At 39.3% G+C, this 23,819-nt stretch overlaps 1 protein-coding gene across 1 annotated transcript; it reads left to right on the top strand.

Moving 5' to 3' along the window:
* The first annotated feature begins 1,096 nt into the window (after positions 1 to 1,096).
* Positions 1,097 to 23,453, top strand: LOC131970245 (alpha-2-macroglobulin-like). Its single transcript, XM_059331588.1, has 36 exons — positions 1,097 to 1,253; positions 1,475 to 1,655; positions 1,823 to 1,979; positions 2,827 to 2,879; positions 3,157 to 3,177; positions 3,536 to 3,701; positions 3,791 to 3,875; positions 3,992 to 4,142; positions 6,017 to 6,134; positions 6,241 to 6,350; positions 6,451 to 6,618; positions 6,702 to 6,929; positions 7,283 to 7,346; positions 7,458 to 7,603; positions 8,079 to 8,228; positions 8,520 to 8,666; positions 8,770 to 8,863; positions 10,953 to 11,094; positions 13,596 to 13,821; positions 15,144 to 15,270; positions 15,553 to 15,674; positions 15,746 to 15,797; positions 16,093 to 16,176; positions 16,558 to 16,734; positions 18,001 to 18,076; positions 18,399 to 18,555; positions 18,657 to 18,731; positions 19,589 to 19,751; positions 20,183 to 20,370; positions 21,086 to 21,298; positions 22,166 to 22,284; positions 22,424 to 22,514; positions 22,602 to 22,670; positions 22,755 to 22,860; positions 23,000 to 23,041; positions 23,252 to 23,453. The coding sequence occupies exons 1-36, from the start codon at positions 1,168 to 1,170 to the stop codon at positions 23,254 to 23,256; spliced, it is 4,359 nt and encodes a 1,452-aa protein (XP_059187571.1). The 5' UTR covers positions 1,097 to 1,167; the 3' UTR covers positions 23,257 to 23,453.
* Positions 23,454 to 23,819: the final 366 nt, after the last annotated feature.

Below are 23,819 nucleotides of genomic sequence, written 5' to 3'. Positions count from 1 at the left end.
TAACTTTTAGACAACCATGGGCTGAAACTGTAAAATAAATTAATAAATAAAAATAAAGTGTGTTTCTAGCTAAAACTATGAGAATTAAACATATCATTTGATTATTTCAGCACTCTATGTCTACCAAAAAGGACAAGTCAGCTGTTAGAAAGCTAATGGAAGCAAATATCCACTTTTGTCTTCTTAAAAGTTTTTATCTAAGTGTTTTTACATTTGATATTTTAAGTACATTTTGATGATGATACTTGTGCACTTTTACTTCAATTCATTTTTAATCCAGGACTTTTACTTGTAGTAGAGTAATTACACAGTGTTAATACTTAACAAATGCTCCTGAATCTGTTTGTTGAGTGGGACAGGAACAGTCCATTAAACTATGACACCCTCTTGGCTGATCCCTGTGATACTACTGCTACCACTCTCACCACTGCTGTCAAGCTTTGCCTCCACCAGACCCACCTTTATCTTTCTAGTTCAGAATCCTGGCATGGCACAAGGGTTAAAATTGTATGCAGTCTTGCTTTGGACCCACTCTTGTAATCCTATGGGGGTTTTCTACATTGCATTGATTGTTGCAATTTAGCATGATTTTTGGATAATCCAGGGAGAATCAATAGAGTGAAGCAAACGGCACTCTATTTCCATTTGTTTCAATACATGGTAAAATCTATGAAGAGAGTGTTCGCGACTGAACTTTTCCTGCATACTGATCAAACAAAAGTTCAGACTCTTGCCAGCTGAGTGTCGCAATTATGGTGTCAGACCTGATCAAACAAACTTTTTTCAACTCATGGCCTCAGTTCCTCTTGCATAACCATATGCATTTTCTTGGATGTAATTGTTGTTAAAATTACAGTAAAAAACGAGGCTTGGCTTCTTTTCTAGTGCAAAAAAAAAAAACCCAAACTATACAAAGCACATGTCAGGAATTGCTGACGTCCACACTGTCCCTGAAGGGAAAATTACAGTCAGCCTTACACACTATTAATCAACATGTAGTCTGTAAATGATTGGCTTATGGGTTCACTGGACATCCAGTAAAGGGGTTGCGTGATGAGTGAGTGGGTGGGTGGGTGAGTGTGTGTGTGTGTTTGTAGCGGGGGTGGATTTTTCAATCAGAGGCTATTTAACAGATGCTGAGTCAGGATCATCTCACTTCAGTCAGTCATGGGTTGTCCTGGGACTCAGATGTGGACATGGACACTCTGTGTCTTCTTGAGCTGGATGAGTGCGGGTCAAGCAGCTGCAGGACCGTAAGTTTGCCTTTACTGTGTAGAAAAATAAAATAATGGCGTGTAGCTCAGTGAATTTAATGTAAATCAATGGTAGTAGTTTTGGTTGTTGCATGTTGGAGTTTTTTCCATGTCAGATCCAGTGACATGACATATCATGTAACGTGTGTGTGTGTGTGTGTGTGTGTGTGTGTGTGTGTGTGCGTGTGCGTGTGTGTGTGTGTGTGTGTGTGTGTCTGTAGGAAGTACATGGTAGCCATTCCTGCCGTTCTTGAAGCCGGAGCTGAGACCAAATTCTGTGCGAGTCTCCTGCAGCCCAACGAGACTCTGGTCATGACCGTCACTCTGAAGTCCGAGGAGGCGAACACAACCCTTCTCAAGCAGACGTCGGCTCAAGACTTTCATACCTGCACTGAATTTACGGTCAACACATTTTATTCCTTTGTGTAAATGTTTAAATACTTTTGTTATATGGCATACATTTCTAATTTTAGGTTTTTTTTTACACAGATCAAGTTTAATATTCCTGAATCATTTTTTCAGTAAAAGGAATTGGCTCTTTTGGTGTCTAAAATATCTTTATGCCACAGGTTCCTGTAGTGGAGAATGAAGTGGTGAAAAATTTCGAGGTGGAGGTACGAGGCGACACGTTTTACTCCAAAGAAGTCAGGAAAGTCCAGATTAAAGTCTACAATCCAATGACATTCGTCCAAACAGATAAACCAATCTACCTTCCTGGACAAACAGGTAAACTTGAGGTGATGATCTATGATGTTGTAGAAAATATGGTAGCGTATATAAAAATGTTTACCTTTTACAAGCAATTGCAAATGTGCAGCACAGGGGAAAAATCACATTTTCCTCAGTGTTAACATATCTTATGTGTAAAATGGCAAGGAAGAGCGTGGGATGAACTGGTCTCCACCTTTCTGAACTGTTGCCCTTCGGGAGGCGCTTCAGGACAAAAAGAGGCCAAAACAAACACACTAGATAGTTTCTACCCCAATACTGTTATTGCACAATATGTGCAATATTTGTATTCATATATGTATTTGCAACTTATACCTATTTACTTTTAACTTATCTTTTGTTTTATGTAGAAATTGCATTGAATTTAAGAGTTTCTACCTCAATATCGTTGTACTAGTCCAATGAGATTCTGATTCTCAAAAGTAACGTTGGCTCATGAGAAAAATAACATTAGCCTATATGAGAAAAAGTAAACATTAAAACAGTTATATTTCCATTCGTTTTGTTAGCATGTATTTATGTCACACTTTTACAGTCAGCCTGTTCAAAATAGGTTAAAAGAGTAACCACCTTAATATTGGTAATTTATTTATTACCAGTTTCTTTGCCAACTAATTTTTAAATTTAAATCCAAGGATGTCACCAGATTGCTTTGCTGTAGACAATAGAGGTAATAATGTACATGGCAACTGTAATTTATCTTTTATTCTAACCTTTTTCAACTTGAAGATTTGATATGAATAATGATGTCGTTACTAAATTGAGAGAAAATCACTGTGTCAATGTTTAAGAGTGCAGTAAAGAGCTGTGAAAGCTTTATCTAATTTCTCTGTGTTTCTCTCAGTGCATTTTAGAGTCATCACACTGGACACCAAGTTGAGACCTGCCAATCAGCTGGTGAGTGTGTGAACAGTCTCTGTGTGAAACTATACTAAGGATTAAAGAGAACTGTGAATGTTTTTCTGAAAAACTATAAATCAGAATGACATACTGCAAGGACTATTTGAATGTTTTTGATTTGTTTTAATTTTGTTTTAGATTTTCAAATCATAAATATCATATAAGAGTTGACATCTGAGTTGAACTTGACATGCAGTTTATCTCCTGAAAACTGAATTTATTGAACTAATAGCTTGTCCTTTAACAAGTCGCTCTCTCTCTCTCTTTTTTGCAGTATAATATCATCGAACTTGAGGTATGACTGTTTACTCTGTATATTAGACTAAAAGTTATTATTTTAAAGTTTAATTTATCAGTTTACTAATTTGTCTTGTTCAGCCTGTTAATCTCCTAAAAACTTCAGCCGTCACAAACATATATACTTTATTTTTGCAGTAATTTATTTTTGTATCCCTGCGATGAATGTTATATACAAAAATATATAATTATAATATATATATATTATCAGGATCTGTTTGAGAGAAGTTTAAAATAGTGTGTTGAGAAAGTGTGTGCTTTAAGACTTCTCAAAAAGGGCACAAAGTACGCAAGTTAAAGAGAAACATTGAACACGTTCTCCCTGAATTCACATTCTCATTGACGTTATTTAACAGGATTCTAACAGCAACAGGATTGGACAGTGGCTGAATGAAACAGCCGACAGTAAGATATTGCAGCTTTCTTACGCTTTGAACTCTGAGGCCCGTGAAGGAACCTACCAAGTTATTGTGTCGATTGGGGAAAATAAAAATCATCATACCTTCAAGGTAGAGAAATATGGTAAGTTAGTTTTTTTTGTTGATGTTTTTTTTACCATCTATTTCAATCCAATTGTAATGAAGTAACTAATATTCCTATTTTGTCCCCAGTTTTGCCTAAATTTGATGTAAAATTAAATGCACCTGCTGAAGTTAGTATTGATCAGAAGGAAATAAAAGCTGAAGTATGTGCAAAGTAAGTGAAAGCTCACTCATTACACTCTTAAAATAAAATAAAATAAAATATGTTGTGTTTGGTGAGTGAATGGCTTCTTTTCAACAACACTGTTTTTCGTCTGTCTATCTAATTAGGTATACATACGGACAGCCTGTGCCAGCCAATGTTCAACTTAAGATGTGCCGACCTCTTAATCGCTACGTCTCTATAAACTATCTGACCACCCCTGAACATCCAGAGGGACTCCCTGATATAATTGCACCATGCTACAATGAGACAAAGCAGGTACAGTAAAGACAGTGTCAGCCTCATCTCTCTGACAAGGTGCAAACAATGTATGAATACAGTACATATAACCCTGAATATTTTAACACTATGTATGGTGCAGTGGTTAAAGATAATTAATTAATTAATTAATTAGCTTAATGCGACAACATCGGCTGCGGTGGGATAGACCTTTTTGGTTAGGAAGGTTCCTAATAGAGTGAAATGACCAAGAAGTATCTAAATGCAGCCATGAAAGGAGTTGTTTGAATGAAAAAAAAAAAAAAAAAAAAAGCTAAGGAGAGGCTTCCCTTTCTTAATTATTTTAGCATAGGATTTACTGGACCATCCTTTAAAGGAAAGGAGAGAATAGCAGATTTAGAGACCTAAAACATTATGCTTACATAAAGTTTAACAGTATGTTTCTTTTACAATCATACAAATTCGGAATTATCCCAATATGTAAGAGTGGACAGGAGCATAAGCCACCATTCTCAGTGTGACAACAATTTAATTTTTTAAATCTTTTTTGGCAGGCAAGTATTGCTTCATTTACTACAATACCAACTTTGGTAGCAAAGTAATATTTTTCACATGTGCATGTTTAAGTTCCTTTATTAATCCCACAGCGGAAAAATCTACAGTATTACAGCAGCAAATTGGACAGTGTAATAACAGGAAGCACCAGGTTATAGAAGTACAATAAAATAAACTAGATAATGCAATTTCTGAAGAAATTGTGGTGGAAATGCTGGATGCTGAATTGCTTACCCTATGTTGCTGGCTGGAATGTGTGAAGCTGAAGTAAGAATACCAGTAGTTTGAAAAGTGAGATTGGCTGGAATCAATATGAATGTAATGAAAGGCTGAATAACAACAATAATGTATACAAAACGTGGAATATTTTTCAAGTTCATTGAAGAGCTGATGATACACTGCAATGGTGGCTTAAAGGGGCAAAATTAGGTTGAAGTAGTCGGAAAAGTGCTGAATCATGGTTGAATAGAATTAGTGCTAAAACACAATAGTAGTATTTTGAGGCACAAATCCCCAAAACAACTTAAGGGCAATAAACCAGTCAGAAATTTTGTGAAACTGATGTAAATGTAGGCAGTTGTCTAAAAAAGTGCTGAGTCATGTTTGAGAAGAACTGGTGATAAAACATAATTGTAGGATGTAGAGACAGAGGTCCCCAAAACAGCTTGAGAACAATGCATTATTCAGAATCAGAGCGATACTGATGTAAATGTAGGTAGATGTCTAAAAAGTGAAATTTTGTTACACTATCCATTCATTTCAATGGAGATTAAAGTTACGGAATATGCAGAATATATTATAAATGATGAAAGATATGATTGAGAAAGGACACCCGTGTATGTCCTAATTGAGCTTATACCCTGAACCATAAAAAAAGCATGTTGATCAACTTAATCCACATCAGGGCAGTTTGTGGCCTAGAGGTAATTGGAGAGTTGCCGGTTCGAATCCCATGACTGACAGGTCAAGGACTGAACCTAACACCTAACCCCCTGCACAGCTGCCCGGGCGCAGTAATGTGCTGCCCACTGCTCCTTGCATGGGTGTGTAAAAAAAAAGGATGGGTTAAATGCAGAGGTTGAATTTCCCCATTGTAGGATTAATAAAAGTAATTAATCTAAATCTTAATCTAATCTAAACATGAAAAACGAACTGCCAATACACTTGGATATCTGGGATTCCTTCCCACCCACAAACTGACAACCCAGTACGTTTTTTCTGCCTCTATCAGAAATTGTGGCTCGTTAAATTATCCCACCCCCTGTCGAAGTATCTCCACCCAAAGCTTTAGCACATGGAAGGTATGGCTTTCTCAATTCATTGTATTTGATTTTTTCTTTTTCTAATGTGCTCTCTAGACGGACATAAAAGGCTGTGCCACTTTCACCTTCCCAATGTCAGCCTTTATAAAAGGTTCGGAAAAGGTGCTGCAAGACTCACTTCAAATCAGAGTCAAAGTAGAAGAAGAGGGCACAGGCAAGTCTTTTTCTATTTTTTAAAAAGAGAGTTAGTATATTGAGAAGTTGACATGTATTGAAACAATATGGTACACATCATGGTAACATGGAGGCTTGTTGTACAGGTGTTTCTCGCCCGCAGGAGCAGCAAGTTGCCATTTCATATGTTATTGGAAAGCTGTCCTTCGTTGACATGCCCAAGATCTATGAAGAAGGATCAAATGTGCAGGGGAAGGTAAGTGCACATGGTCTTCACCTGTCTTCAGTGTGATTGTATTCACAGGTCAGTTGAAATAATCTGCATTGTCAGTGATCAAACTCTGTGCTTCCGACAGGTTAAAGCCGTTTATTACAATGATACACCCATTGCCGACATGCCAGTGTACCTGTTTGAAGGGGAAAGGTGGTCAGCACGTCGCTTAGAGAATCTCACCACTGACAGCAATGGCATCGCAACTTTCTCATTTAACACGGATAACAATAAAAGGGAACTCACCTTCCACGTAAGTCAGAAGTAGTAATCCTACAATGTTCTCATAGAGATGATCAAATCTGAAACTTATAGTGTCTCTTTTCTGCTGTCCAGGTGAGCAGCAAACCGACACTGGTCTACGCTGGTTACAGAGTAGCGTACTATGATTCTGCACATCACACAGTGTCGTTGGCCCAAAGTTCATCTCATGATACAAAAACAGTCAGCACCCTGGAGGTGAAGAAGAAAGATGGACCACTTCCCTGTGACAAAGAAGAAGACATCTCCATCAAATACACAGCAGTGAGGGAGGCCCAGGGCTCTGTGGATGTCATGTATCTGGTGAGTGGATGTTGATGTTTCTCAGCTTGTCCCAGTCCTCTTCCAGAGACGAGGACAACTAGGGACACCTAAACAATAATTTGATCACTTTAGCATCAGCTATGTCGAGTAAGAGTAGGCAACGTTTGAAACATTGTAAAACAAATCTGCAAAAGCACAATGGTGGCACAAATACCCAGTCTGGTGTAATTAAACCACTGTATGATCATGATTTACTGTTGAGATAAATGGATAAAAACAATGTTATAACCACACACTAGAACAGCAGACAGTGGTGTGATGTGCTGTTGACAGGAACTGGGCTTTACTGTTACATGACTCATTCTTTGTGTAATTTTCCTATATTTCTGCAGGTTTTATCAAGAGGAGCCATTGTCATGCAAGGACTGAAACAGTTTGAAGTGAAAGATCAATCAGGTGAAGAATGACGTCTTGAAATGATCCTTTAGATTATCATGGCCAGGTAGTTCTGTTTTATTGATCTATGGAGGCATGTAAAAGTGATGATTGTTGTTCATGCTGTTTCAGTGACTGAGGGTGAGGTGTCCTTCAAGCTGACAGTGTCTCCAGACATGGCACCACTTGTCCAGGTTGTGGCTTACGCCATCCTCCCCAGTGAGACTGTGATCGCCCACAACGCTGAGTTCTCCACTGAGAAATGCTTCAGTAATAAGGTCAGTATAAGACATGTGGCAGCGACTGCTCTTGTCAGATATATGCAGGTGTTGACTCAAAGTGTATATTAGTTGTGTTTCAAAACACTTATTATGGTCTAGTTTGGTGAGCAAAAGGCAATTGTTCTTCTAAATAAACAGCAGACTCATTAAAGTGTCTTTTAGTCCAACCAAACACTGAACAAGACATTTTAAGCGACCAAAATGTAACATTTTTTACCCTTTACACACTGTGCACTGTCCTGCTGCAGTTCTCAACCCGGCTGGAAGCACATCTGTTACTTTACCTCCTCTCACTAAGCAGAGCAAAAACTGAGCTAGGTGCAAAAATAATTAAAATACAATCATTCAAACCTGGTTCGAGCACCATAATTTGAAAGTGTTGTTGTTGAAAGTGATTTTGGTGTCAGGTTGAAAAGATCATCTTCCTCCTCTGAGGTCCAGATTGTGCAAAGTGTCATTCTGTATGTGTCAGGCGTCGCTGGAGTTTTCTCCATCCTCAGCCGTCCCAGGAGAGGAGACCATCCTGCAGGTGACGGCTCAGCCACACTCTCTGTGTGGTGTGAGCGCTGTGGACCAGAGTGTCCTCATCAAGGAGCCGGGGAAGACTCTGACTGCAGACAAGGTAACTGCTGGAATCAATCAAAGAAATTCAAACATCATCTGCTAATAGGTTACAGTTTCTACTCTGCTGCTAGTTCTGACCAACTGTTTCATACAATACAACACAATACATATACTGCAAAAATCTTAGTCCTGTGCTGTTAATAATGTCATTTTTTGGAGTATTTGAAACAAAAAAATGGACATATTTTACATATTGTGCCTTTAAAAGTTCCCTATTTGTCAGATCTTCATTTCACAACAAACAATTGTTCCTTTATAGCTTTGAATGACACCTTTCCTTTATTTTCAGATATTTAACTTGTTGCCAGTCCAAAAAACAACGTATATTCCATATCAAGTTCGGGATCCTGTAGAATGCCTGCACGTGAGACCGAGAAGATACGTTATGCCATACCCTGATGATAACGACAAAGAGGATGCTCATACAGTTTTCCAGGTATGTCCTGCAGAAAAATAAATATAAAAAAATAATAATACATTTTGTTGTTGCACATTTAATCAACTTTCCAGCGATTCTTTATGTTGTTTGATTTTTTTAGAATGTGGGAATGAAGATGGCAACAAACATGGTTATCAGAGTGCCTACATGCCTCAAGTACAGAGGAAGACAATACCACCAGGGCCGTGGTATTGGTACGGTTATGATTTATATATTTTGATTGATTGATTTTTTTTCTCTTGTGACACATGATGTCCCTGTGTTATTGCTTTCGAAAATACGGAGCCGGGCGAGGGGGGTAATATTTCGAGAAAAAAGTCGCAAATGTACAAGATTAAAGTGGCAAATTGATGAGGGAAAAAAGTCGCAGATTTCTGAAATTTAAAGTGGCAAATTTGCGGAAAAAAGTAGCAGATTTACGAGATTAAAAGTGACAAATTTGCCGGGGAAAAAGTTGCAGATTTATGAGAAAAAAAAGTGGCAAATCTACAAGAAACAAGTAGCAAATTTATGAGAAAAGGCAGGGGATGCTACACGGACACATTAGTGTGGAGGTGCAACAGTATGGAACAAACTTTGCCAGTGAGGACCAGGGGCCTCATGTATGAAAGAGTGCATAGCTTCCATACTAAAAGATGGCGTACTCCCAAAACTAGAAAAGTACGTATGCAAACTCACCTCCACATGTATTAAACTGTGCTTACGCCAGATTCAGCGCACCTTTTCTGTGATACATCCCAACCAGCGTGGAACTGAGCGCACACGCACGAGCCACCAACCACGCCCCGGCTCCTCCCGAAAATGAATACGCAAATGACGCGCAAATGACTATAAATCGCCGGCGGCATGCCCGCTGATTATCAACAAAAAAACGGCAAATCAACTTACTTCCACTGCGCGCAAGGTGGACGTGGTGATCTCTAGGTGGAGGCGGGAAAATTAGCTTTTTGGTGCCTCAAGTCTGGGATCAGCAACAAGGTGTCACTGTAGCTGTTAACGCAGCCGGATCAGAGACCTGCACCATGACAGAAGGGTCCCTCAACACACGCTCCTTCTAAATTCCACTGTTGATATATTTTGTTAGAACAGCCAGTGCAAAATGCGTGCGGGGAGAGGGATCTGTGTGTCATGGATCGCTGTTCACCTGCAGCGTTAACATCTCCATGTTAAACCAAAAGGGAATATGAAAATAGATGAAAAAAAAAAATCATCTATCCCCTCATATTTAGAATGGGTTATTGATGGTGGAAAACAGCATTTTCCTTCCATTTTCCGAGAGCTATAAACTATAAAAAATAATGCCAGTTGTGTGTAGTATGAGTTTAGACATGAAACACGTTTTAAATAGAGCATAAAAGACAGTAGTTTCTGCCAAACAAAAGTTTGCGGTGCTAACGCACATTCTCACGGCACCTCGAAAGGTTGCGGAGCGGTCCGCACATTCTCACGGCAAGTTCACTTTTCATACATGTGGCGTGTGCGGACAGCGTACGCTTTTTTTTTTTGCGTACGTAGCGTTGATACATGAGGCCGCAGGTCTGAGAGGGTTGCGCCTATACTCATAGAATGTAGAATTTCAGTACCTAACCAAAGTTCTATTTTGTATAGGCTTTGCCCTCTAAGAGCTATTGCTATTTGGTTAAGGGCAAAGTACGATATGGTTCATGCCTCACTGGGTCCGTCCGGTACCACCCACACACTTCAGAGATGAATAAAGAATCACTAAACCCAGCCACCATGCCACACGTAAAAACGCATCACATGAGAATTCCCGTGAGGAATGAAGGCTGGGAATAAACATGCTGCCGTGAAAAAAGCTTAGAGAAATGTTATGCACTGTAACTGCCAAGCAAGGAGCAGAAAAGGGTAGAAAGACAGCGCTCCGTGTGCCGACAGGCTGGAGGTGAGCGCGCAGTCGAATCACTCATGAACAATCACTCTGATAAAACACCCAAAACAGAGTGAGTCATGGAAAAACACTAGCCTATTTTTCCACCTTTTTTCTCATAAATCTGCTACTTTTTTCTCGTAGATTTGCCCGTTTTAATCTCATAAATCTGCTATTTTTTCTCACAGATTTGCCACTTTTAGTCTCATAAATCTGTGACTTTTTTTCTCGTAGATTTGCCCCTTTAATCTCATAAATTTGCATTTTTTTTCTCGAAATATTACCCCCTTTCCCCGGGTCTGTAATTTTATTTATTTTTTCAAACTTGGCCCTAATACGCCGTCGTACTTTCTTCTGTTTCTGATGTTTTTTGGGGGGTTCTGCATTCTTTTCAGGTATTGCTTTAAGATATGAAGATCGATCTTATATGGCAGCGCCAGGCCCTGTTAACAGGATTGTAGCTCTAGAAGATTCACCAATAGAGACAGTCCGCACTTTCTTCCCTGAAACCTGGATATGGGACCTGGTGGAAATTGGGTCAGTTTTTGCCACAAAGGATTTTGATGGTCATTATTGTGTGCTTTCTCCCTGCACAAATAAGAAAAAAATCATGTTCAGGGTTATGCTCTTAATTTAGTTAATTGCTGACATTTCTTCAGCAACATGGACCTCTTTATTAATGCATTTTTTAGGTTTTGACTTTCTTAGACCTTAGGAATGCAGCCATTAGTATAATTATTATTTTAGCTTTTTAAATCATTTTGTAGCTTTGCAGTAGTGTTCCTTATGTATTCATGTCCAAACATTCACATTTTAGTCAAAGTATGTGTGTATTAGCATCAAAATGCTATAGTAAGAATATTATCACCCCTTTACCTTTCCGTCAGACAGTCCTTTCTGGGAATTGAAGCCATTATCTGTGATTTCTTCAAAGTCACCATACTCTATTGACAAAAACAGCAATTTTACCTCGCAGAACACCGGGGTGGCTGGTTTACCTTTACCGATACCTTGTTCGGTTTGTTTGTGTTATTGTGTGTCTTTATGATCTGAACTAACCTGGGGCCTCTTGTATCAAAGAGTGCGTAGCTTTCATACTGAAAGATGGCGTAGTCCCAAAACTAGAAAAGTGCATACGCAAAGTTACCTCCACATGTATCAAACTGTGCTTACGCCAGGTTCTGCTCACCTTTCCTTGTTAAATCCCAATCAACCTGGAATTGAGCGCACATGCACAAGCCAGCAACCACGGCCTGGCTCCTCCCGCAAATTAATATACAGATGACATGCCAATGACTATAAATCCCCGGCTTGCCCGCTGTTTATCCGAAAAATAATGACAAATCAACGTGATGCCCATGCACGCAAGTTGGACTTGGTAATCTCCGACATGGAGGCAGGAAAATGTGCTTTTTGGTGCATCAGGTCTGGGATCAGCAACAAGGTGTCACAGAGATTCGAAGCGTCCGTAAACACACGCTCCCTATAAGCTCTACCATTGTCCATTTTCTCCATAGCCAACAGAGCAGCACAATGCATGCCATAATAATTTCTACACATCAGTTTATAAGCCACATATTCTTCACATACGGGAAGAAATATGCACCACACCGGACTTATTCTGAAAGGATTTCCCACACACGTTTTTTCTCCGGAGAGAGGGATCTGTGCATCATGGATCGCTGTGCACCTGTAGCGTTAACATCTCCATGTTAAACCAAAGGGCGATCAGAACTTTGACACAGCGATTAAGGCAGGTTATCTGTGAAAAAGTTGTTTCACTAGGTTTTTATTGCGCTCCATATTATTCAGAATCAGAAATACTTTATTGATCCCCAGAGGGAAATTCGGTATATATGTATAAAAATAGTGGAAATAGCAGAATATATAGACTTAAGAAAATATACAATCTTAAAAAGTAAAGAGACTTAAGTATATACAGACTTCAACATACTATTATTGCACAAGTAAGCAGCAGTACGCAGGTGACATATAAAATATGAAAATAGATGAAAAAAAATAATCATCTATCCCCTCATATTTAGAACGGGTTATTGATGGTGGAAAACGGCATTGTCCTTCCATTTTCCGAGAGCTATAAACTATAAAAATAATGCCAGTTGTGTGTAGTATGAGTTTAGACATGAAACACGTTTTAAATAGAGCATAAAAGACAGTAGTTTCTGCCAAACAAAAGTTTGCGGTGCCACCGCACATTCTCACAGCACCTCGAAAGGTTTGCGGAGCGGTCCGCACATTCTCACGGCAAGTTCACTTTTCATACATGTGGCGTGTGCGGAAAAAACAGCGTACCCATTTTTTTTTTGCGTACGCAGCGTAGATACATGAGGCCCCAGGTCTGAGAGGGTTGCGCCTATACTCATAGAATGTAGAATTTCAGTACCTAACTAACGTTCTATTTTGTATAGGCTTTGCCCTCTAAGAGCTATTGCTACTTGGTTAAGGGCAAAGTACGATACGGTTCATGCCTCACTGGGTCCGTCCGGTACCACCCACACACTTCAGAGATGAATAAAGAATCCCTAAACCCAGCCACCATGCCACACGTAAAAACGCATCACATGAGAATTCCCGTGAGGAATGAAGGCTGGGAACAATAAACATGCTGCCGTGAAAAAAGCTTAGAGAAATGTTAAGCACTGTAACTGTCAAGCAAGGAGCAGAAAAGGGTAGAAAGACAGCGCTCCGTGTGCCGACAGGCTGGAGGTGAGCGCGCAGTCGATTCACTCATGAACAATCACTCTGATAAAATCTATCCTCCTCATATTCAGAATATCCCAATATCGTTTCTGGGAAAGTGGAGACGTATATAGACGTATACATTGACTTAATGATGTAGCTATGGTTGGTTGGGAACCCTGCAGGAGTCGGCAAAAAGTAACCTAATGTGGTGTTGTTAAAGCAATTAACTCTTTGGATTATAGTTAGCGTTACCCATACATAAGGTTGTCCAACCATCCACTGACATTCACATTCTTTGCTAGTTCTGATTCATGTTTTTCAATCTGTTGATCCAGAGGGACCGGACAGAGGGATGTGCCCCTCACTGTCCCAGACACCATCACCACCTGGGAGACGGAGGCTTTCTGTCTGTCCCCTCAGGGTTTCGGCTTGGCTCCTCGGAAAGAGATTACCGTCTTCCAGCCCTTCTTCCTCGAGCTCAGCCTGCCCTACTCCATCATCCGAGGGGAGCACTTTGAACTGAAGGCAACCGTCTTTAACTACCTGACCACCTGCATCATGGTAATGAGTGTTCCTCACAGGGACTAAATGTTGTTAGTCTTGTCTATATTTTGGTCATAAACCTGGCAAATTGAATATTTGACCTGATGATGGGCAGCAGTGGCTCAGTTGATAGAGCGGTCATCCACTAATCGGTTGGTGCTTTGATCCCTGACCATGGCAGCCTACATGTTGAAGTATCCTTGGGCAAGATACTGAATCCCACATTGCTTCCAATGCTGCGCTCATCGGTGAATGTATGAATGAATTCCCAATGGTGGCAGATGGCACCGGTAGCCACTGCTGCAAGTGTGAATGGGTGAATGAGCGCAGTCTATAGTGTAAATCACAGCGCGACTAGAAAAAGCGCTAAATAAGTGCAGGTCCATGATGGTGCTACAGGATAAGCTAAGGGATCACTAAATTAATTTTGTGATGTGAATTTATAATGAATTAATCCATTTTATATTACCTGGACTGGGAATTTGTGATAAAGCAATACTTCAGTTGTTGTTATTTTTCTGCTGTCATTGTTTTATATGAATACTTCTCTCTTAATAAAGGATAATATTATAATACAATATTTAATAATATTTAATTATTCAACAAGAAGACCAAGAAGACTAAAGAAGTAAACACAGATGACAAACTGGAAAATGTGTTTTAATGCAGATGACCTTCTTTAATATATTTCTAACCCCAATTAACCTAAATTGATGGACAACAGACTTTAATTGTCCCCGCTTGGGGTAGGCTCATGGAAGGAAGAGGACCAAATATGAACATCCATTGAAGTAGAGGATTTGTGGGTCAATCGCTCCACAGATTCCTCAGTGTACTGGGCATCACAGGAGGAGCAAGGGCCAGAGCCATCAATAACATCACTGAGGTAGCTGAGAAAGCCTCGAGATGGCTCTGGATCCGGAGAGAAGGTCCAAGGTGGGGTTGCCTGGAAGAGGGTGAATTATGTTGATAGACCCGAAACACCCGAGGACACCAGGTTACATCACTGATGATGTGTTCAGGTGCATCAGAACATGTATTCAAAAACTGGGTTGTGACTTCAGCTAGAAGATAAAAGTCTCCTTTTTCTTATTAAATAGATTTGATCAGATAGTGACTTAATCCACTCCCTTTTCAATCAGAGACGTGTCTAAAGCACAATAATCCTTAGTATCCGTAGTATTTCCTTTTATTTGTAACATAAATATTTGCAAGAGGCACCTGTATACTTTCAAAAAAGGTCAGAATAGTTTCAGCATTGTGATGTAGATTTAACAATTGTTTGCATTTGCCATAAATGTTCAGTTTTTTTTAAATATATCGTTGTTTCTGTTGAACAGGTCAGTGTGACTCCAGCCGCCTCCTTGGATTACACCCTCACCCCTCTCTCTGGGGACAAGTACACTTCCTGTCTCTGTGGCAGTGAGCGCAAGACCCTCAGCTGGACCATGGCCCCCTCAGCCTTAGGTGAGCATCAAGCTTCCCTCCACAGTGGCGCTGGTGGACTTCAGGGAGCTGCATGGGCACAACAGCCCCCCTGGTGTCCTCATGATAAAGTGCGCTCTAGGGTTCTCTTTCAGTGGACAAAACCTGATGAGGTGCCCTCTACTAAAATTAAGATGATGCGATGCATTATACATTTTAAGTATTTCCATATTTACAGACAAAAGGAAGAAAGGTATTGGCTGTTGGACTAAAAAAAAAAATTCTTAATCAACTTTTACACTGTGTATGTGGATGTTTTTTCAGGGGTTGTGAATGTGACGGTGGCGGCTGAGGCGGTGGCGTCCCACGCTTCATGTGACAATGAGATTGTGAGCGTGCCAGACAGAGGTCGCATTGACGTGGTCACAAAATCTCTCATAGTGAAGGTAGGTACCTTAAATACAAGATGACAAAGAAAAGGATGATCCTCGAACTCACATTATTTCTTCCCTTTCAGGCTGAAGGAACTGAGATGACAAAGGCCCACAACTGGCTGCTCTGCCCTAAAGGTCAGTCTGTTTACACCAGGCAAGACAAATACTGTAAGTTAAGAGGAGTTGAGTCTATTGCAGTAAAAAACGTAAAAGAGACATTCACTACATGTGGGTTTGCTCCTAGTTTCATTGTGATTATGGCCACGTTTAGCTCAGGGGTCTCAGATTGACTTAATTGTTTCATGGTGTAGATCCATCTTATTTCCAGTCTGACCTGTTTCAATTCATGATCCACTCACCATCCTTTAAACCTAGATGACATTCTTGTGGTTTTAGTGCTGATCAGTGTTTGTTCTCTGTCTGTCCACAGGGAAGGCTTTGACAGAGGAAGTAGAAATACAACTCCCCAAGAATGTGATTGATGGATCTGCCCGCGCTTCACTTTCAGTCCTGGGTAAACTAATATATTCACTTTTGTTTGGTTCATTTTTGTTATATTTCCTTGCAGCATCAGTGACAAGGGCATGGATAATAAAAATGGATATCTATGGCACATGCAAGCACACTGGATTGGCATTTCTTTAGCCTTTTCCTTTAAACCAGGAGGGTCACTTAGTGGTTTAAACAAACACAACTTAATGTTTATGAAGCTACATTTGGACATCACTGCTTTTCTTCCTGTTTAATATGATGTCACTTCCTGCTGTAGCCTTAACAGTGATTCTGCTACAACCTGCAAAAGAAATTAAAAGTCCGATCTTCAAGCCTATTCATAAATGGTCAAGGTCAAGGTGAGTCACATTAGCAGCGTTAGTGAGTCAGTGTGTTTGTGCAGGTGACATTCTGGGCCGAGCGCTGAAGAACCTGGACGGGCTGCTGCAGATGCCGTATGGATGCGGTGAGCAGAACATGGCGCTCTTGGCTCCCAACATTTACATCCTCCAGTACCTGAAAAACACAGAGCAGCTGACCCCGGCCATCAAGGAGAAGGCAGCCAACTTCCTGACCAGCGGTGAGCCTTTGTTTACCTTTTTTTTTTTTTCTTCATCTTAAACAGAAAATGAGGTAAATATACAAAAGAAATAATGAGTTGATATTTAAAACACCAGTTGTTGTTAACATTGGTTTCTGATAGTTAATAAATAGGAGGAGGGTTATTGTGTGGCCATACATGTATGCTGATAAGCAAATCAGCAGGCAGACGGACAGACAGACAGACAGACAGACCAATGGGGGAAATTTATGTAAATGCGTACGTTTGTTTGTGTGAGTGTGTGTACTTTGTATTTATAAGTGCTTGTATATATGTGTGGATATTTCAGGGAGGAAAAAGAATTGTGTTGCAAAGTTCTGTGGAATTGGGATCAGGCATTTGTAGAGGTGAATTTTTAAATAAATGTAGACCAAGTGTTATTGAATCGGGGTATATTGTGATTAATTGATGCTGACATTTTTTCCATTGAGATTTGCAAATCGTCCTTTGTTAACAGGCCTCTGTTTACTTTATATAGTAGCTAACAAGCATGAACACCCAATAAAACCTCACAAACACTAAAGTGAGGAGGAGTAACTAGCTCCAATGAAAAAGGAACTCTCTGCCCGACAACAAAAAAGTTTAATTAGACTGGACAGGCAAACCATCACCAAGGAAAAATGAAGGCTGCTTACTTCACAAGTGACCAAAACTCCTATCATTCCACCTCCTTTTATAGAGAATTGGGGGAGTTGGGCGGTGGGTTTTTAGGGAGACATAGTAGGTCAACAATAGATGCCATATAGAAGTGATGAACATCATCTGAAAGCTGGAACCTGAAGATAAATTTGAGATGCAGCTAAGCACTGTGAGTCAAGTTCTGGTCATACATCTCTAATTAAAATGACTTAAATAATCAATGAAGTTATTTAATTAAACCTATCAAGGTGTATAAAGGTTCAGAACATCACTGTTTCTGAAGACAATGCCCAGCTCAAATATGTCACATAAGTTGTTGCAGCAAGTTTTGGGTTGATACCCTTCATTACACACATTTGATGCAGAATTAGGTAGTTTATTTTCTATTCGAGGATGGATAAAATGGTCAAAACCCCTCCACAAAATTACATTGATATAGCATGACCTTTGAAATAACACAGAAAAATCCATGCTGTGATTTGGTTTCAGAAACTTGTTTTGCACATTCACTCACAGAGACATCATTAACTAAATTACCTGAAATGATAGAATTAAATCTGTGTTTAAATCTGTGTTCATAATAAGCTTGTTCCTGCTGTCGTTCAGGCTACCAGAGACAGCTGAACTACAAACACCACGACGGTGCTTACAGCACATTTGGAACAGGAACAGGAAACACTTGGTGAGAACATAACCTGTCAATCATCCATAAACAATAACTATATATGTACATAATGTGCAACATTTACCATGTAATAACATGAAACCGTTTATCCTGACAGAAAGTTTACTCTTTCTTAAACCGTTTTATCACTCACACTGTAGTTTATTCACAGTTGTACCACCAAGGTGAACTCAAGTTTGTTCAAGTGTTTCTGATTAATGCATGAATTAGCCCGTACGAGCTTCATGTTTAGTATATTTTGATTAAGAGGAGACAACAAGTGCTTCTTCTTGTCTTTTTTTCGATGATTTACTGTCTACCTTTGATTTAATTTCCTCAGGCTGACTGCGTTTGTGATGAGAGCGTTTGCTAAAGCCCAGTCTTTCGTCTACATCGACCCAACAAAGATCGAAGAGTCTATGGATTGGCTGAAAAAGAAACAACGAGAAAATGGCTGTTTTGAGCGGTCAGGAAAGCTCTTTAACAACAGAATGAAGGTAATAAAAGTCCTACTTGAGAGTGTTTGAAAAGGACTGATGATAGCTGAAACTACAGAAGGTTAGACTTGTGTCATGTATATGATGCTTCCTCTTTACAGGGCGGTGTGTCTGATGAAGTGACTCTCAGTGCTTACATCACTGCTGCCTTCCTGGAGATGAATTCATCTGTAGATGTGAGTCGAGTCCTTTCAGCACAGATATCTCATGCTGCTTTAACTGTAAACCGCTTGATGGAAAAAATACATAAACAAACTTTTACACAGAAAATTAAGAAAGAAAACAACAAGTTGGAGTATCTCATTACTCTCTGACTGTATTTTAATATTAGTGTACATTTTAATATTTACAGCCTTGTGTGTTGCAGTGGTAAATGTTTCAATAAACACAGAAAACTCCAGTATTATGTAGTAGTAGCTGTAGAAGAATGAAACCTTCTATGTCTATATGTCTTATTAAAACATACAAAAAAGCAATATATAAGTAGTAAGAATTCATTTGAATGCAACCCATGTAGCTTCTCCTCCACTTCATTTTTCAATTCATGTTTTTTCATTCACTAAACTGATTTTTACACAAAATTATTAAACAGAATTTTACGGATGCTAATGTTTTGTGTCGGAGCAAGTGTCATGTTTGATGTGGAGTGACGGCTCTGTAAAGTTTCGCAGAACATAACCTGACAGCTGCTTTTATTCTAAAACCTGGAAGAGTTTGATGAACCAACAAGCTCTGCTAACTGGCTGTAGTTTGCAGTAGTGATGTCCAAATGAAGCTTCATTAAGCTTCATCACTAGTGAGCAGCTAAATTACATAAGCAGGGATATCAACCATAGAAAATATACAACATCCAAAGAAAAGATCAATGAAAAATAAACAATTCCAAACAGAAACTGACTCAGTTCTGTTCTCACTTGAGACTGAAGTCTTTGTCTTCAAGTTTTCCTGAATATAGAAAGCAGTGAAGTCCAAAATGCAGTGGTCAAAGACAACATCAAACGGAATATACTTATATAGTTTTTTTCTTTTCCAGAACCCTGTGGTGAAGGAGAGCCTGTCCTGCCTGAAGGAGTCCACCAGCGACCTCAGCAACACCTACACTACAGCTCTGCTGGCATACGTCTTCACTCTGGCAGGAGACATGGAGACCCGTGCTGAGCTGCTGAAGCACCTCGACACTGTTGCAATACAGGAAGGTGAGACACAAGTAAAACTTTCACCTTATTACTGAAATGTATGTCAAATTTAGACAATGTGAGGGCAGAAAAAGCTAGTTTTAGAAGTTGGGAGAGGTTTTTTACTTTAAATGTAAATACAGTATATTTTGTGTGACACTAAGAAAATCAGTCATCTCCAGAGAATTTAACTCTTTATTCTGTCTTCAGCTGTGCCCGGCTCCAGCTACATTTTTTAGACTTTGTGTTTTTCTTCTATAAACTTTTTTCTAATAAGTGAGGGAGACTGACAGACGAGTTTGCAGTTGTTAATCCGTCAACCCCCTGGATCATTGTAGCTTTATTTATTTATATACTGTGAATGCAGCTCACCTCGTGCCTGTTTGTGTGTGTGTGTGTATGTGTGTGTGTGTGTGTGTGTGTGTGTGCGTCTGTCTGTCTGTCTGTTTTAGGAGGCTTCCTCCACTGGTCTCAGACAGCAGCAGACACTTCAGCCTCTCTGTCTGTGGAGATCAGCTCCTACGTGCTGTTGGCTAAACTCAGTGCCTCTCCTGCTGCTGAAGACCTGGGCTACGCCTCTCGCATCGTCAGATGGCTGACGGGGAAGCAGAACTATTATGGAGGCTTCTCCTCCACACAGGTACGGCCCAAACACCTGAACTTTAATTTCTGAAATTTATTTTCAAATGTCTGTGACTAAATACCTGCACCTAACCATTTCATTACTGTCTTACAAAAAACATGTCTCTCAAAAAAGGACAGCTTTTCATAAACTAATGAATAAATTTAAATTAAACTGATTTGCATATTTTTCCAGGACATAAATCTGAACATTGGATCAAGCAAATTCCTTTTTATCATTTTATTTTGTTGATATATTAGATTCAAAGTTTTTAAAAGAAGGAAAATGGGCAATGGCTTTTCTTATTTCTTATTTCACTGTCAACTGACAAGAGCAAAACAAAAAAAAGTCATGTTTCTAGGAATAAAATGCTCTATAAATTGTGAAAATCTTCAGAATATAGTTAGGAATAAAACTTGTCAATTTGGTGTCTGTAAGTGGAGCTTAAGCTGAGATGCATGACAAAAAAACTCATCTTGAGTATATTTTTCAAATATAGTAAAATATACACTTAAATGTTTGTTTTGGATGTTTTCTTTCACCTATTCTGAAAGGAGATATGTTGTGGGAGAAACAGCCCAAAACTTTCAAATGGACCAGTGCATTAGGAATGAAATGTCTCGTCTTGATTGATTTCTGTGTAAAATCAACAGAGAGAGACGTGATATTGATACAAGTGAAGTCCCACATATGAAAGCTGCTGTATGTATGAATGTACGTGTGTGTGTTGTAGGACACAGTGACAGCTCTGCAGGCTCTGGCTCTCTACTCCACTCTGGTGTTCAGTCCGGAGGGTTCCAGTACAGTGACGGTCCAATCTCCCAGTGGCAAGATGACGTTTGATGTGAACCAGGACAACAAACTGCTCTACCAGGAGAATCTGCTGCAGGACACGACAGGAAAGTTCAGCCTGGAGGTTAAGGGCACTACATGTGCTGCAGTGCAGGTCAGTGGTCCCTGCAGCTTCCCCTGTTCCTTTGTGGTATAATACACACCACTACAGACACTGCTAATATACAACTGTAACTAAACCCCAACAGCCCAGTAGTTATGCACTGCAAAAAAAATGGGCTTCTAAAAACAATATAAAAACACTAAATCTAAGGGAAATTATCTTGCTGCATGGACAGATAATTTTACTTGACAAGATTTCTTAAATTACGATTATTAATCTAGGAATAAGCATGTTGTAGGCTTAAAATAAGAAATTAACTCTTAAAACAAGATAAATTAAAGCTGCAAGCAGCGATGAACTGGCCCGAGCAGAGTGCACTGCAAATTATTTGTTTCTTACCAAGATTAAAACAAAAAACTGTAGAGTTAGAAGTGTTAGATCATTTATCTTGTTTTAAGAGTTAATTTCTTATTTTAAGTGTTCAACATGCTTATTTCTAGATTTAACAATCTTAATTTAAGACATTTTGTCGAGTGAAATTATCTGTCCATGCAGCAAGATAATTTCCCTCAGATTTTGTGTTTTTATCTGGTTTTTAGACATCCCTTTTTTGCAGTGTACACAGTGTTTGGAAGTGACACCCGCACTGTACTTTGTTTATTATGAGGTCATCTTGTTACAGTATGGAAGGATTTTCTTCAATGATTGGGAGGAAAGTGAAACATGTATAGAAAGTTTGAAACATTTGGAAATTTGGTAAGAAGGATCATTAGCTTTAAAAAGTTCATTATGACTGTGTATGATCCAGGTTGATAAGTATAATACAAACAGAGCTATAAAGATATTGCAAAGCAAATTCAGGAGATTCTAGTTCACTTTTTATGGAAATTGATTTATCCTTGTGCACTTCTTTTCCAGATTTCTCTTCGTTATAACATCCCAACTCCCAAGGATGTCACAACCTTCAGCGTTATGGTCAGACCAGAGGCCGACTGCTCCAGCAAGAAACCCAAACTCACCCTAAAGCTAAAGTCCCTGTACGCAATCAATAAGCAGATTCACGTTGCACATGATACTGACGAGCCATGTAACTGTTTGTGGGCGGACTCGGGAGAGGAATGTTTCCAACTTGGTAGTTAAAACTCACATCACAGTTTTATTGTACTTGCTTTACAGATATAGTGGAAAGGAGACCGGTACAAACATGGTGATCCTGGACATCAAATTGCTCTCTGGATTTGTCCTGTACCCAGAGTCTTTGAAGAGGGTGAGTTATTACTTTCACCTTTAGAGGAAACAGAATAATTTTCCTCTGTTGTCGATGAAGCACCAGCTGATTATCGTCTCCTCACAGCTCAAAGGAGCCCTGCTGGTGGATCGCGTTGAACTGAAAGACGATCATGTTCTGGTGTACATACAGGAGGTGAGAGGACTTCACAGTGAGGAACAAAAGATGACGCTCTGCAGACTTTTTGCTGATTGTGTCGTCTGTTTTTTTCCCCAACAGTTACCAAAGGGAATACCCATCAACCACAGCTTAGAGCTCATACAGGAGGTCCCAGTGCAGAACCTGAAGCCAGCCGTGGTCAAGATCTACGACTACTACCAGCCAAGTAAATCAGTCCTCTCTAAACCTCCTTCACTGCACTTTACAGCACACACACTGACACACTGTGATCCTTTGTAGAGCTGCACAACAAGATGAACACAAGTGAACCAAGTTTGACTCATGTTGTCTTTCCTTCCTCTCAGGTGATCAGGCTGAGACAGAATACATTTACCCTTGTGTTGCAGGTAACAGTCCAATAACATAGAACCATTTCTTCTTCTTTTACACAAACCATAAAAAGCTGCTTTAAAGTGGTCAGAATCATTCTCACAAATATTTACAACATTTTGGAAATTAATCAATACATTTTGTAATCTAAAACCAAATTAAGCAAACAACTGATGTAGACTGTAAGTTGTCACAGTTAATGATTCTTTTTTTTATTTGCTTTGCAGGTTGAAGATTGAAGTGTGATTAGTTCTCAGGCCATCACAGATTCCACTATAATTTAAATAGATTTGCACCATGTCTGTTTGTGTAAACATACAAAAAACGTTTCCACATATTTGACTCTGTGCTCTGAGTTGTGTAGCTACTGTATGGGTCTGAATTAAAATGCAAGCTTTTTGTACAATAAAATAATGTGATGGGGATGTATGACATCTTTCTGCTGTTTATTTTTTTGATGTGCTCAAGGAATTTAATGTTAAACTGCATCATGAGACCATTCAAAAAACTCCACAGAGTTAAAATATCTGAGCACTCAGCATCTGTAAATTGTTATTTAGTGTTGATGAAGTTTGATTTCCTGGAGGTGGTGCTGTTGACTTGTTTTCTTGTCATCACCTTCCAAACAATCCAAACAGAAGAAAACATCATTCACTAATTTCCTCACATATTAAGGTATTAGTTGTCAACTATAGACAAACATGAAACTTGTTTTTTAATAATTGAAATCATGGTTTTATTTTAATTTCTGGGGTTTAAACATTCAATCAAAGAGTAAAGTTCCTCCCTGGTGTC

The sequence above is a fragment of the Centropristis striata genome, chromosome 4, assembly GCF_030273125.1.
Source record: "Centropristis striata isolate RG_2023a ecotype Rhode Island chromosome 4, C.striata_1.0, whole genome shotgun sequence".
Lineage (NCBI taxonomy): Eukaryota > Metazoa > Chordata > Actinopteri > Perciformes > Serranidae > Centropristis > Centropristis striata.
This window is presented reverse-complemented; position numbering and strand designations above follow the sequence as displayed.

Bases quoted from the DNA above. Each gene is read 5' to 3' on its own strand.
- LOC131970245 (XM_059331588.1), top strand. From the start codon at position 1,168: ATGGGTTGTCCTGGGACTCAGATGTGGACATGGACACTCTGTGTCTTC. The intron at 1,254-1,474 runs GTAAGTTTGCCT...GTGTGTCTGTAG, and splicing joins GGTCAAGCAGCTGCAGGACC to GAAGTACATGGTAGCCATTC. The intron at 15,675-15,745 runs GTAGGTACCTTA...CTTCCCTTTCAG, and splicing joins CAAAATCTCTCATAGTGAAG to GCTGAAGGAACTGAGATGAC.